A 13,815-nucleotide genomic window follows, 5' to 3' on the forward strand; every position below is an offset into this window, starting at 1 on the left:
GAATTGATTTTTATATAAGGTGTGAGATACAGGTTGAGGTTCATTTTTTTTTTGCATATGGATATCCATTTGCCCCAGCATCATTTATTGAGAAAGCTATTTCTTCCTCCATCCAATTGCTTTTTGTACCTCTATCAAAAAAAATCCATATCTTTGTACCTTTATCCAAATCCGTATTTGTCTAGGTATATTTCTAAGTTCTCTATTCTGTTCCATTTCTCTATATGTGTCTGACCCTCCACCAGTACCACACAGTCTTGATTACTAAAACTATATTGTAGGCCTTAATACCAGATAAATTAACTCCTCCCTCTTTATTCTTCTTTTTCAGGATATTTTAAAGCTATTCGAGGGCCTGTGACCTTCCATATAAATTTTAGAAAAGGTTGGTTTGTGTCTACAAAAAAAACGCTTGCTGAGGGGCGCCTGGGTGGCTCAATCAGTTAAGTGTCCAGCTCTTGGTTTCGGCTCAGGTCATGATCTCAGGGTCCTGAGATAGAGCCCCACATGGGGCTCTGTGCTCAGCAGGGAGTCTGCTTCAGATTCTCTGTCCTTGTCCCTCCTCCTCTGTGTCTCCCCCACTCGCATGCACACTTTCTCTCTCTCTCTCTAAAATAAAGAAAGAAATAAATCAAGCAAACAAGCAAGAAGCAAGCTTGCTGGGATTTTGATAAAAATTTCATTAACCTATAGCTCAACCTATGCAAAGTTGAGTCTTCCAGTTCATGAACATTGTATTTCCATCTATTTGGGTCTTTTCTGATTTCTGTCATCAACATTTTGCAATTTCCAGCATGCATATCCGCTACATGTTTTGTTAAATGCATAGCTAAACATTTTATTTTCTTTGGAACAATTATAAATAATACTGTGCTTCTAATTTTGGTTTCCACATCCTCATTGTTAGTATACAGAAATGTGATTGATTTTTGTACGTTGATCTTAAATCTTGCAACCTTACTGAACTCGCTTACTAGTTCTAAGCATTTTTTTTTTTAATATGCCTTGCAATTTTCTCTGGAGACAATCATGTCATCTGCAAATAGAGACTGTTTTATGTCTACCTTTCCAGTGTGTATGCCTTTTATTTCTTTTATTTCTTTTACTTACCTTACTGCAGTGACTGTATTACTTAACTATGTTGAATAAGAGAAATGAAACTAGCATCTTGCCTTGTTCCTGATTTTAGGGGAGAGCATTCAGTCTTCCACCATTAAGTATGACATTAGCCGTAGGTTTTTGTAGATGCTATTTATCAAATTGAGATAATAAATCTCTATTCCTAACTTGCTGAGAGTTTTTACCATGAATGGGAAAACTGGATATTCACATGCAGAAGAATGAAATTGGACCCTTTTCTCACACCATACATAAAAATCAACTCAAAATTAATGAAAGATTAAATGTAAGACCTGAAACTATAAAACTGCTGGAAGAAAACATAGAAAAAGAGCTTCTTGACATTGGTCTGTACAATGACTTTTTTAACACTACCCTCAAATCACAGACAACAAAAGCAAAAATAGACAGGTAGGATTGCATCAAACTGAAAAGCTTTTGCATAGCAAAGGAAACCATCAACAGAGTGAAGAGACACCCTCCAGAATGGGAGGAAACATTTGTACATCAAACATCTGATAAGGAGTTAATATCCTAATATATAAGGAATTTCCATAACTGAATAGCAAAACAACAACCACCACCACCAAGTAACCTGATCTAAAAAATGGACAAAAGACCTGAATAGATATTTCTCAAAAGAAAACATGAAAATAGCCAACAGGTTTATGAAAAGGCATTCAATCAACATCACTAATCGTCTGGGAAATGCTGATGATTAAAACCACAATAAGCTATTACTTAACACCTGTAAGAATGGCTGTTATCAAATAGACAAAAGATAACAAGTATTGGCAAAGATGTGGAGAAAAGGGAACCCTGTACCCTGTTGGTGGGCCTGTAAATTGATACAGTCACCATGGAAGGAGGTTCCTCCAAAACTTAAAAATATGATCCAGCAAGCCCACTTCTGAGCATGTATTCAGAGGAAATGAAGTCAGGATCTTGAAGAGATACCTGCACTCCCATATTCATTGCAGCTTTATTCACAATAGCCATGATATGGAAACAACCTAAATGTCCATCAGTGGACAGATGGATAAAGAAAATGTGGTACATACATATATGATGGAATATTATTCAGCCTTTACAAAAAAGAAACACCACCACTTGCAGTAACATGAATGAACTTGGAGGATATCATGCTAAGTAAAGTAAATCAGACACAGAAAGACAAATACTGCATCATCTCACTTATATGTGGAATCTAAGAAAGCCAAACTCATAAAAGCAGAGAGTAGAATGGTGATTGCCAGGGACTGGAGGGTTAGGGGGAAAGGGGAGATGTTGGTCAAAGGATACAAAGTTTTAGTCATGCAAGATGAATAAGTTGTGGAGATCTAATACACAGCATGGTGACAAATCTATTCCCTACCTATCAGATTTGGGGTGCTCTCTCTTCTCTGATTCAATAGCACACTAAAGTGTCCAACTCTTGGTTTCAGCTGAGTTCATGATCTCAGGGTCGTGGTCTCAGGGTGGTGAGATCAATTCTGCAGCAGGCTATATGCTTAGCAGGGAGTCTGCTTGAGATTCTGGCCCTCCCCCTGCTTGTGAGTACATGCTTTCTCTCTCTCTCTCTCTCTCTCTCTCTCTCTCTCAAATAAATAAATAAATCTTTAAAAAATAATTTTAGCCCTTGTAGAGAACCCCAAGTAATGGTCTAGTAAGGAGAGAATTCTGACCCTAGTATGCATCCCCCAAGGCAGAAATTGTGACCCCGTGGTAAAATCCAATTATAACTTCCTCTTGCTTTATTTGGAAATGAAGGATATTTCCCCCTAATGCTTGAAAGAAGGAAAGAAAGAAAGAAAGAAAGAAAGAAAGAAAGAAAGAAAGAAAGAAAGAAAGAAAGAAAGAAAGAAACCAGCAAGGAATATTTCTGAACAAGGGGCCCCGAGTAAAGAATTTGTAGGTGTAATCTGTCCTGCCTCAGTGCAACGTAGAAATGACACAGTGGTGACCTGCCTTACTTCAGAATAATGGCCATGCATCTATTAGTGTCATCTGTTCCTATGAAAAAGGAAAACCACTGTATGATGTGCCTAGTCGCTCAAGCTCTGGGGTATCCCTTAGAATAAGACCTCTCACCGGTGGTGTGCTGAACTTCTTGGCACAAGTAGGAGTTAGAGGCAGAGATAAAAAAGTGGACCTGCCATAAAAACTAGATTGGAAATAGGCACAGCTACGTGGACATCTTAGGCCATGTTTTCTCTATGTGGGAAGGTGTGCTGGATTGAATACAAGTGGTCTGGCAACTTTGGCCACCTTAATGAATGAATACACTCAACTACCTAGATGCAGACTCAAAAGCAAAGCAAAACCAAAATAAAACGAAAGCCTCACATCGTTAATGAGTGTATGTTGACCATAGTTTTGGTTATCTGTATGTAAAGTCATCTTTGGGGATTTACTCCCTAGGTAGTTTTAAGTCCCTGTAAGTAAGCAGCGATGACACTGGAGACTCATTTTTCATCATGAGAAATATTTGTGGGTTACCTAGTACAGAATAACAGGGTAGAATGATCTATCTCTACTGGGCTCTGCAAAAGTGCAACATATTATCGTGTGTGCTAACTGAAGAGAGAGACATTTGCCTGAAACTTGCAACAAAAATGCCATTTTTCTAAATTTGATAACAGTTTTTATCTTGGAATGTGGGGTGGGAGATTAGGATCTTTGCTTTCTATGCTCTATATTTCTGCGATGTTTGAATGTTTTAATAAAGACCATGTATCCCTCTTATAAGTAATTAGTTATAATAAAAATCAGTATACATTGTTAGCATTATAAATGCTAAGTCAACCATTGTTTAAAGACAAGAAAGGGAATTATTTTTTAAAGGAAAATAAATTTCAATAAACTCAGTGCCTGTCCCTCTAAAGGGACAACAAGGTGACTATGACACGCTTGCTCCGGAGATGCTTTATTCTTACAAATTCCATTTGGCTTCTCGAGAAATTCTATGACCCACTACAGAATGAGCCACATTAGTTGGCCTTTCCCCAGCGTTCACTCACAGCTATTCCTAAATAATCTCAGTCATTTTGCTGGAGCAGGTGTTACATTCTGAGTATCTCTCACCAAAAGACAACAGAAGAATTAACAAGCTTCAGATCTGGAGGATTCAGGGTCTCATTTCAGGCAAAGAATATATGTGTCACACACGTAATAATGCTTTTGAAACTTTCTGTCTTATCAGAAGATTTTGACACCATAACAAAAGAATTCCGTATACTTCCACATGTTTACTTCTTTTTCTCTAAGAACGACTCTTAAGGACTTAAGAATTATATCACTTTTTTTTTAAAGATTTTATTTATTCATTTGACAGAGAGAGACAGCCAGCGAGAGAGGGAACACAAGCAGGGGGAGTGGGAGAGGAAGAAGCAGGCTCCCAGTGGAGGAGCCCGATGTGGGGCTCGATCCCAGAACACCGAGATCACGCCCTGAGCCGAAGGCAGACGCCTAACGACTGAGCCACCCAGGCGCCCCAAGAATTATATCACTTCTTGCAGCAAAATCAAAGTCTCTGTTTTGTAAAAGTGTAAAGCTGTGTTTTCAGGGTCGCCTCCTTCGTTTCAAATATTTCACACGTTACTGGGTGGCTGAAGTCAGTTAACATTGTGTAGTCCACACAAGGCAGATCTGTAATTCAGCCTGCACATTTAGTATTAAAACTGACTCCTAAATTCGTACAGTGTTAGGGACTTGACTAGGAATAGCATTCCATGATGGGAAGTGCAGACCACGTGAGGTGCACCTGTGTTCCAGGGTTAGTTTGCTCTGAAGAAGAGGGGATGTTAACTCGGGGCACTAACAACTATATTTTAGATGAACTCCCTCAAGGGCCAGAAGTGCCCGTGGAGCTTCTCGCTGTGGTTGGCTCCACAGTGCCTCTCTCTAACATGTCTTATTTCACATTTTAGGAGTTCGTGATGATTGTCGTCTTTGGTTTGGAGTTCATCATTCGAATCTGGTCTGCAGGCTGCTGTTGTCGGTATAGAGGATGGCAAGGAAGACTGAGATTTGCCCGAAAGCCCTTCTGTGTTATAGGTGAGTATCAAAGCCCTAGAGTTGGATTTATGGCACTACGTTTTTTTTTTCTTCTGTCTCCTCTATTGCAATATTTAATCAATATTAAAAGATAACAGTCCATGGGCTGGACACTTCTGTGTTTTAAAAGTGTTGACTCATTTAATCCTCACCATAATACTATGAGGTAAGTTATTTTTTTTTAATCCTCATTTTACAAATGAGGAAACTGAGGCAAAGAGAGGTGAAGTAAGTTTCTGCAAGTCCTACACATAGGAAGTGGTAGAGCTGGGAGTTTGAGCCAGATGGTCTGGTTCTAGAATATCCACTTTTATCATATTAAGTGATTCTAAAATGTATGGTTCTCCAGTGTTCTGAATTAAGGAAGCATTGATTTCAGTAAGTATAAAAGCCCCTTTTGGCTCTACGATTTGAGCAATACTTTTATGCTCTCTATCAATGGGCGTGTACAGCAGTGTATTAGCCCTGATAAAGCATGTCGGTCACCATGCCTCAAGAATGATGACAAGTGTGACTTACTTTATGCACGGATATCTGTAGGCGGCCCCCGAGTGAATACCACTTCTCTGCGGCTCTCCCGCTGTGGCGGCTTCAGAGGGACTCCATTACCTGGGAACCAGCCTGACATTATACTTTATAATGACGACGATGCCATACAGCATTCTGGACTTAAGACCTGGCATCCCCCAGTAATATATTTAAAAGTCTACCATAAAAATGAAAACCCACTCAATTATATCTCAATTTTCAAATTAATTAATTATTTTTTTGAGTAAATTGCTTGCCTCATAGCCCTTTATTCCTAAATATTCCAGTGTGGGTTTCCTAAGAATAAGGACATTCTTTTACATAAACTTCCATACCTTGAACATTCATACAATACTTTAGCTAATCTGCTGATTCTGTTCCAGTTTTATCAATTGACCTAGTAATGTCCTTCACAGGATGCTTGCCTCTCCAGTGCCAGGTCCCGTCTAGGACGACATACTGCGCTGAGCTGTCCTGTCCCTCGAGTGTCCTCCATCTAGAACAGCTCCTCAGCCTTTCTTTGTCTTGTAGTACATTAACATTTTTGACGTAGATAGCCTATTTTTTAAAGATAGAATGTTCTTCCTTTTGGGGGGAAAAAAAAGAAAACCCTAAATATAAACACTGTTGTTGTTGTTGTTGTTGTTGTTGTTGTTGTGTAAAATTTACATTTGGTTTCCTTGCTCTTTTTCTTCCCATTTCTTTGGCAGCCATTCAAACCCAAATGCTAAAAGTTCTTGGTGAGGCTTACTTATTTCAACTACTTCCCATCTGAGGAAGTATGTTTTTATTTATGAGCTCATCTAGACTGTCTTCATCAACAGCCAGTTTTCCATTTCATTTGCAGTGTCAGGAATTGCTGATTAATCTTCTTCATTTCCTCCTTTCCCCTATTCCCTGCAATAACCCCTGGGTGGGCTTATGAAGAACTTGGAGAAAGTGTCTGCTTATCCCTGGGCACTGTTGAGAAGAATCCTTCACTCCATCCTTGCTGTGTAGGATGGAGCACTGTCCTGGGGATGGGAGAAAGGTGGGCTCCCCACACACTCTGAGTTAATTAACTCTGAGTTAATTTCAGAGTAGGCACATTTTGAGAGGGTCACCGTTCATTCAACCAAACCTTCTGGAGATGTGGCTGTGTGTGAAGCATTGGAGTTATAATGGTGAATCTAGTAAAATTCTAAGTTAAACCTATCTTGAAATACCTTGCATGGCTTTCACTAATGCAATCTGTTTGTCCAGCTGCCTGTCTTCTGTAAGAATAGGCTTTAGTCCTTTTCAGAAGCCATTGTGCTAGGAGGAGAGAAGGTAGTAACTCCCAGCCTTGCAGGTTCACCCAGCCCCCAAGGCATATCAATGAAGGCATTTGATTTTTCTCGCTGGAGACCGTTTTCTCTTTTTGAATTCTCTGCTCCGGAGACATGCGGGAGGACTTTAACTTCATGTGAAACTATTGCACAAGTACTTTCTGTCCTATAAGGGGCCCAAACAAAACAATTCACAAGGCAGATGGTTGGCCAAGACTCACTCAGCTTCTACAGGATGAGGTCGGTTCATGGATGACTGCAGGAATGTTCCATTCGAGATTTGAAAACCAATTAAAAATTGGCTTTGTTCCAATTCCAGGGGCAATGCCAACGTATTTCTGGCCTCCAAGCTAAAAAGAAAGTTCTTTCCCAGATGCCTGCTGCCTTTTGATAGCTGTTTTCCACTGTGGGTACCTCCAGCACATCTTAGTCCCTTAATTGTTCTCTTCCTGTCTCAGATCCTTGTGGTCTTGGTAGATTACGTGGTTCTAAACATGATGTTAGGATGTCTGTAATCTTCATCACCGTTGGCCCTATCACGGTCCAGCTGAACTGATGCAAGAGTGGAACATGTTCAAAGGGGGCTCTTCAGTGTGATGTCAGTAAAATTTAAGCTACACAGAGGAACCAAATGTCGTCTGCCTGGAGGCAGCAGGCTGGAGCAGGTGACTGTGGAAACCATTCTAGGCCTGTTGAATAGGTCCATAAAGATGATTGATACCATTGGTAAAATGATAAAGTGCAACGTAAAGTGAACCCTGTAATTCCCTTGTTCAGCCGAATTCATCGTGGCAAAATGAAAAAAAGAAAAAAGAGAAAAGGAATAGCGTGTCTCTCATCTATCTGTGAAAACTGTTCCGAGTTTGCAAATGCGGCTCGTCTCTCACGGCTCCATGTATTTGTAAGATCTGATTACCCTGAACACGCCAAATACACACCCAAATGTTTTCAGCCATTTTGAGCATTCAAGAAAAGGATATGGAAAAGACGGTGGCAGCCGGGCTGTTCTTCAAGTGGGAAACGCTTTCCGTGGGCGCGTCCATGTTGTCCTTTCCAGCTGGAAACGAAGCTATGGCAGCGGTCAGCTAGTGAGCCTCGTACAGAATTGAGCCCGACAGACCAGCTGATAGTGTGTGGACACAAGCTGCTAGAGGCCCCACTGGCTGAGTCCCCAAGACTAGAACTCCCCTCTCCTGAACTGCCTACCCTCCCTAGCCCTGCATTCTAGCCAGAACGGGGAGCCTTTTAAATTACAAAATCATCACATACTTGTGTTTGGACAGCATATTTTAAACATCTTTAACTTAAGGGGAAACATTTTTATTCAGGTTTTTTTTTAATTAGGTGCTTTCTTTCATTACTATATTGATTTATCTCTGCTTGGTATTGGAAATTTGCTTTGAAATCTGGTAAAACTTCATCTTGAATTAGAGAATTCTTCCTATACCTGTGCATTCAATTTATCTCTCTCCTTGAAGAATCTTTTGAAGTAACATGTCTACAGCCGTGGGCAATAATCACTGCATTAGCAATTCGGAGAGTCAAGTATATTTTCGGGTTGAATACCCAAGCTGCCCTTCACTTATCTAGACTGGCTGCCTTATGATTTCTCTACATTCAAACACCAAACACTCACTCAATGACCTCAGTATTGAGAATGTGTGAAATAACCTCCAACACTGATTTCGTAGTCATTCTTTTTCTTAGCTTTCATTAATGACCTCCCTGAAAATTGCAAATAGTACCAAAGGCTGGTACTTAGATCACGATAATGAGCCTGATGTGTCAGGAAGCCAACAAATTACTTCTAACAGTGGCTTTTTTGGATTCCCTGGTGACTCTTTCTAAAGACAGATATAACAGAGCCATATTTCTCAGTCTTGCAGTGCATCTCAGGGAAGCAAATAAAACCAGCCTGTTATTAATCTTGAATCTGTATTTGATGCTAAATATAGTCAATTTCTTCTTTTCCTTTTAATGTTTTCCTTCAGTGTAATCTTTCCACAAGAGGACAAAAGAGGCAAAGCACAGCACAGACGTTTCCCCCATGAGTTGAGCATATATGCTTTTGACATGAGATAACAGTCACTCAGGAAAATGCCAACGAGCGTATTTTTTTAATGAAAAAAAAAAATCAACTTCTGCTTTGGCTAAAAACAAATCGAATCCCTTTTTAAAATCAACCGCACAGCCAAGACCACTGTACTATATCTGTGAGTTCATCTTATTAAAAGGCAACTGAAGCCACTAATGTGTTCAGAAATTATACCAGAGACTCCCTGAACTGCCACCGGCTTCTAAACTCAAGATCTGAAACATCGTGTTTCCATTTCTCTGCCTTCCCCGTCTTTTGTTCTAAGAGACATGCTCTCGAATTGTATCATTTTCCTTATCTTCCGATTTAGTAGAAATTCCTTTCTCTCAGATGATTTTCTGCTACCATTCTTTCTTCTAAGTGTTCAGACTCCTTCAGTGCATATAGATTCCTTCAATATGAGTGGTTGGACCATCTGAGAATGATTAAATCCTGTTGGATTAATGGATCACAGATCAATCCTTCTAGTTAATAGCTGATATTTATTGAGACTTGCTGTATGCCAGGTGCTGCTGTACGCACTCTATAAATATTGCCTTCTTTAATCCTACATAGGTATAATATCCCATTTCATAGATGATGAAGTAAGACTGGGCTTAAGAAACTTGTTCAATGTTAAAAATATAGTAGGTGAGGGGTGCCTGGGTGGCTCAGTCAGCTAAGCATTCTGTGTTTGGCTCAGGTCATGATCCCAGGTCCTGGGATCTAGCCTCCTGGGATTGAGTCCTGTGTCAAGGCTCCGTGCTCAACGGGGAGCCTGCTTCTCCCTCTCCCTCTCCCTCTGCTACTTCCCCTGCTTGTGCTCTTTTACTCTCTCACAAATAAATAAATAAAATCTTTTTTAAAAAAAAGAAATACAGTAGGTGAAAGAATCAAGATTCACCCAACTTGGTGTTCGACCATTCAAGAGAATTCGGATGCTGACTACCTGGAGTTCGCACATACCACACAGGTGAAGGAGAGCCCCACAAGACACTCCCCCAGCCCCCGACTTCAGATGCTAGGCTACACACACTTCTGTCCGGCTGACTACACGTTTGGGGGTTCCCATAACCCTCCCCCACCTCAGGTTCAATAATTCGCTAGAATGACTCCCAGAATTCAGGAAAATGCTTTGCTTACTATTACCAGTTTATTATAAAAGATATAATTCAAGAACAGCCAAGTGGAAGAGATGCATAGGGTGAGGTACTTGAGGCAAAGGAATGGCTAACATGGAGCTTTCATCCCCTCTCCAGGCATGCCACCCTTCCAACACCTTGGCAATCTGGAAGATCTCTGAAACCTGTGGTTTAGAGATTTTCATGGGGATTCCATTACATAGATGCAATTAATTCAATCATTGGCTATTGGTCATTGAATTCAGTCTCTAGGCCCTTTTCCCTTCCCAGATGTCTGGGGGGTAGGGCTGAAAGTTCCAACTCTCTAATCATGCCTTGGTCTTTCTGGTAACCAGCCCTCATCCTGAAGTTGTCCAGGGACCCCCAGCTACCAGTCATCTCATTAGCATAAAAAGATAATTACCACTCCAGAGAGTCCAAGGGTTTTAGGAGCTGTATGCCAGAAACCCAGGACAATGACCAGATATCTATTTCCCATTGTACCACACTACCCAACTGTAAGAAGATTGACCTTATTGTTTATTAGCATTTTAAAATTAAATTTAACTGAAGCTTGTCCACTGTCATCAACTTACAAAGAATCTGATACTTTCATATTCATCATTAGTAATCCAAGATCTTTGAATGAGAAGCCAGACTTTACAAAATATTAATTGCAGTACTGGCCTTATATATCAGCCCTATTATATCAACTAAATCAGGTTATCTATTGCAGCTTTCTAACCTAAAAGGGAAATGGGGCTCTAAAATAGACTTACTTGCTTTGTATAAGATTGCTTACTTTCTTGAGCAATGTAGTCATAAAGTTCTCTGGGTATTTCTTAATTGGGGATATCTCCAGAGAAGTGATATTACTCCAGAAATGCCTTCTGGTGTTTGTTAATGTTAGTAGACTATAGAGAGACATGTCTAAACAGAATTGTTGACTTAGTACAAAATGTGAACTTATAAAGTAGCTTGATTAGCAGATAAGACTTGACCATGTAGACAATGCCCTTAGATGAAAATGAATAGCTAAAGATTATTTTCCACACCTTCTAGAAATTTCATTAGAGCACTATGATATATTGTACTAGTATTATGTACTATCAAGTTATTTAAGTTATGTAAGAAAATTCATTCACAGAACACTTATTATGTGCCAGACATGATCTTTGGTGCAAAAGACACAAAGATGAATGAAACAAGGTACCTGCCTGTGAGAATATGGTCCCCCGTGTCCTTAGAGAAGGGCAAAACTGGTAGGAGGGGGACTAATTATGCTGATACAGAACAAAGGTGATGGAGGTAGAAGTAGTCTTGGTAAGAAGGATATAGAGTATCATGACTGATTATACAAGACAGAGAAGCGAAAGATACTCAAGGTTTTGAGCTTAGTAATTCAACAAATATTTATGCAACATCCACCATGTCCAACCATGGTTCCATATGCTGGAGAGGTTGTGTTGTACCCAATGGGCAAGGGCCTCCTTGTAGAGCAATATTCTAGTGGATGCAGAAAAATAATACACAAATGTATTTTTTAGAAACAAGGTTGTGTCAACTAGAGATAATTGCAATGAAAAAAATAAAACAGAGAGATGAGGGGCTTCTTTAGATTAGGTGTCCCAAGAGAGTCTTTCTAAGGAGTGGACACTCAAGTTGACCTGAATATTAAGAAGGAGCCATTCATGAGATTCAGGCACAGATTTTTTTCAGGCCAGGGGATAGTAACTGCAAGTATTCTTGTGACCCAAGAGCTTATATAAGGAAGAGACATAAGGTCATTGTGGCTGGAGTTCTGTAAACAGTGGCAGAGTAGTAGGAAATGATGCAGGGACCGTCACACCCTGAGCAGTATGTAAGCCAGTTGAGGGCATATGGTAGTTGCCTGATACAGGACAGCTTCTTGAGATGGGCCCCTAGCAAGCATCCAGTAGCTTGCTGACAGGCCTAATGGTGAATATTCGGGTTTAAAAAAAAAAAAGAAAGAAAAAATCGTGGTCAGGCAATTGAAAAGTATGGGTATATAAGGCTCCGGGTTTTTTAGTACCTGTTTGAACTCCGTATCATCACTCCTTCCTAAATTATTCCTTATTCAGAAGAATATAAATCTATTCCCTCTGACTTTTCCATGCATTGATACATATCTACCCTTAGAAACATGAAATTTCAAAATTAAAAGAAAATGTCTTCTCTTCTGTGAGCAACTGGAATTCGGAGCATGTCATGAAAAGTCTTTTACAGCCCGACTGGTAACTGTCACCAATGAGCAGTTCCCAAAGGGCCTGCTTACCGCAGGACTCTGCTGCATACTCTTAGTTATGATGGTTGCGATGCACATTTATGTCATTAAAGATTATTTATTTCCTTTGAGACATTGTCCCTTTTTGCCTTGAGATGTTATCTGAAGACGTATGATCAATAAGAAGCATTAAACTATCACTATGGGGTAAATTTTCAAAGTGGTGCTTGGAATTTGCCAGTATGAGTCCCATTAACTTCAGAGGAAGTCCTGCAGTTAAAACCAGTGCACATGGCTTTGAAAATGTTCTACAGTATGCCTTCATGGTGCTGCTTTTTTTTTTTTTTCTTAATAAATACCACAGAGCAGCTCAGTGCACAGCTGATTGCAGTATTTAAGAACGTGGATAATGTACTATGCAGTAGGAGGCTTTTAAAATTAGATTTTAAAGCTTTATTCCTATTAAGAATCACAACAACAGTATAAATGCATCTTTAATTCTTCCAAGAGTACCTTTCTATAAAGGAATTTGGAGCTCAATTAGAATATAGAACTCATAAAGCAGCACCATGTTCCTCTGAGGCATTGTTTATCTCCCTCCATAGACAGAAAAAAACTGAGGCTCTGGAAAGTGGGGGTGCTTTGTGCTCAGCCCTTAAGTTAGCGGTGAAGCTAGGAATAGAACGCCAACCTCCCCATAGCTCACTGCTCTAAAGCACTGCCTCTTGCAAGAGTCAGATTTAATTACACTATAATCCGTTTAATCTACACATGGAAGAATAATGAAGGAGCAGGAAAAAATGAATTCATTAACAGGTTGGTGAGAGACCGTGTTATATAGATGAGCAACTTTCTTTTCAGGATCCACATTTTCAGCATGTTCTGGTTGGTATCTGATGCCAGGAAAGATGACCCTTGTTCTACTGGCTACAGTTAACAAAGAACTTCTTGATTTTTTTTGCTTTGAAACATAAGTAAGGATTCCACTTGAAAATGCTGCAGAACCATCTTTATTGTCAGAAATTAAGCGTAAGGGTTTTTTTTAAATAATAAGAGAGAAAATCACACATAATTCCCCTCCGTGCTCCTTCTGGGTTAAAAGCAAGAACCACATTGAGTTAAATGCACAACTTAACAGCCTTCCTTGAAACAAAAGGAAGTGATGAGTGAGACTTTGCTTCATTTTTTGCTTTTGATCATTTTTCCACTAATTCGCTGTGGCTGTGTCCAAGCCAGTCCATCAATTGTCTATTTCCTGCATGCACATTAGAAAAGAGACAATAGTTTAAGAGCTGCATTTAAATAAGAAATCTTCCTTCGAAGCTAAAAATAGCAGGAAATTAGGAGTTGGGGTACCTGGTGTTA

The 13,815-nt window shown here is 39.8% G+C and overlaps 1 protein-coding gene across 1 annotated transcript in view; it reads left to right on the top strand.

The window, feature by feature from the left end:
• The window catches only part of KCNQ5 (potassium voltage-gated channel subfamily Q member 5), a 489,866-nt gene that overhangs the window by 352,846 nt on the left and 123,205 nt on the right, over positions 1 to 13,815 (top strand). The window contains exon 3 of the mRNA XM_040643667.1: positions 5,049 to 5,175. Within this exon, the coding sequence (XP_040499601.1) occupies positions 5,049 to 5,175 (127 nt within the window). The remainder of the gene's footprint in view (positions 1 to 5,048; positions 5,176 to 13,815) is intronic.

The sequence above is a fragment of the Ursus maritimus genome, unplaced genomic scaffold (assembly GCF_017311325.1).
Source record: "Ursus maritimus isolate PB19 unplaced genomic scaffold, ASM1731132v1 scaffold_29, whole genome shotgun sequence".
NCBI classification, from domain to species: domain Eukaryota; kingdom Metazoa; phylum Chordata; class Mammalia; order Carnivora; family Ursidae; genus Ursus; species Ursus maritimus.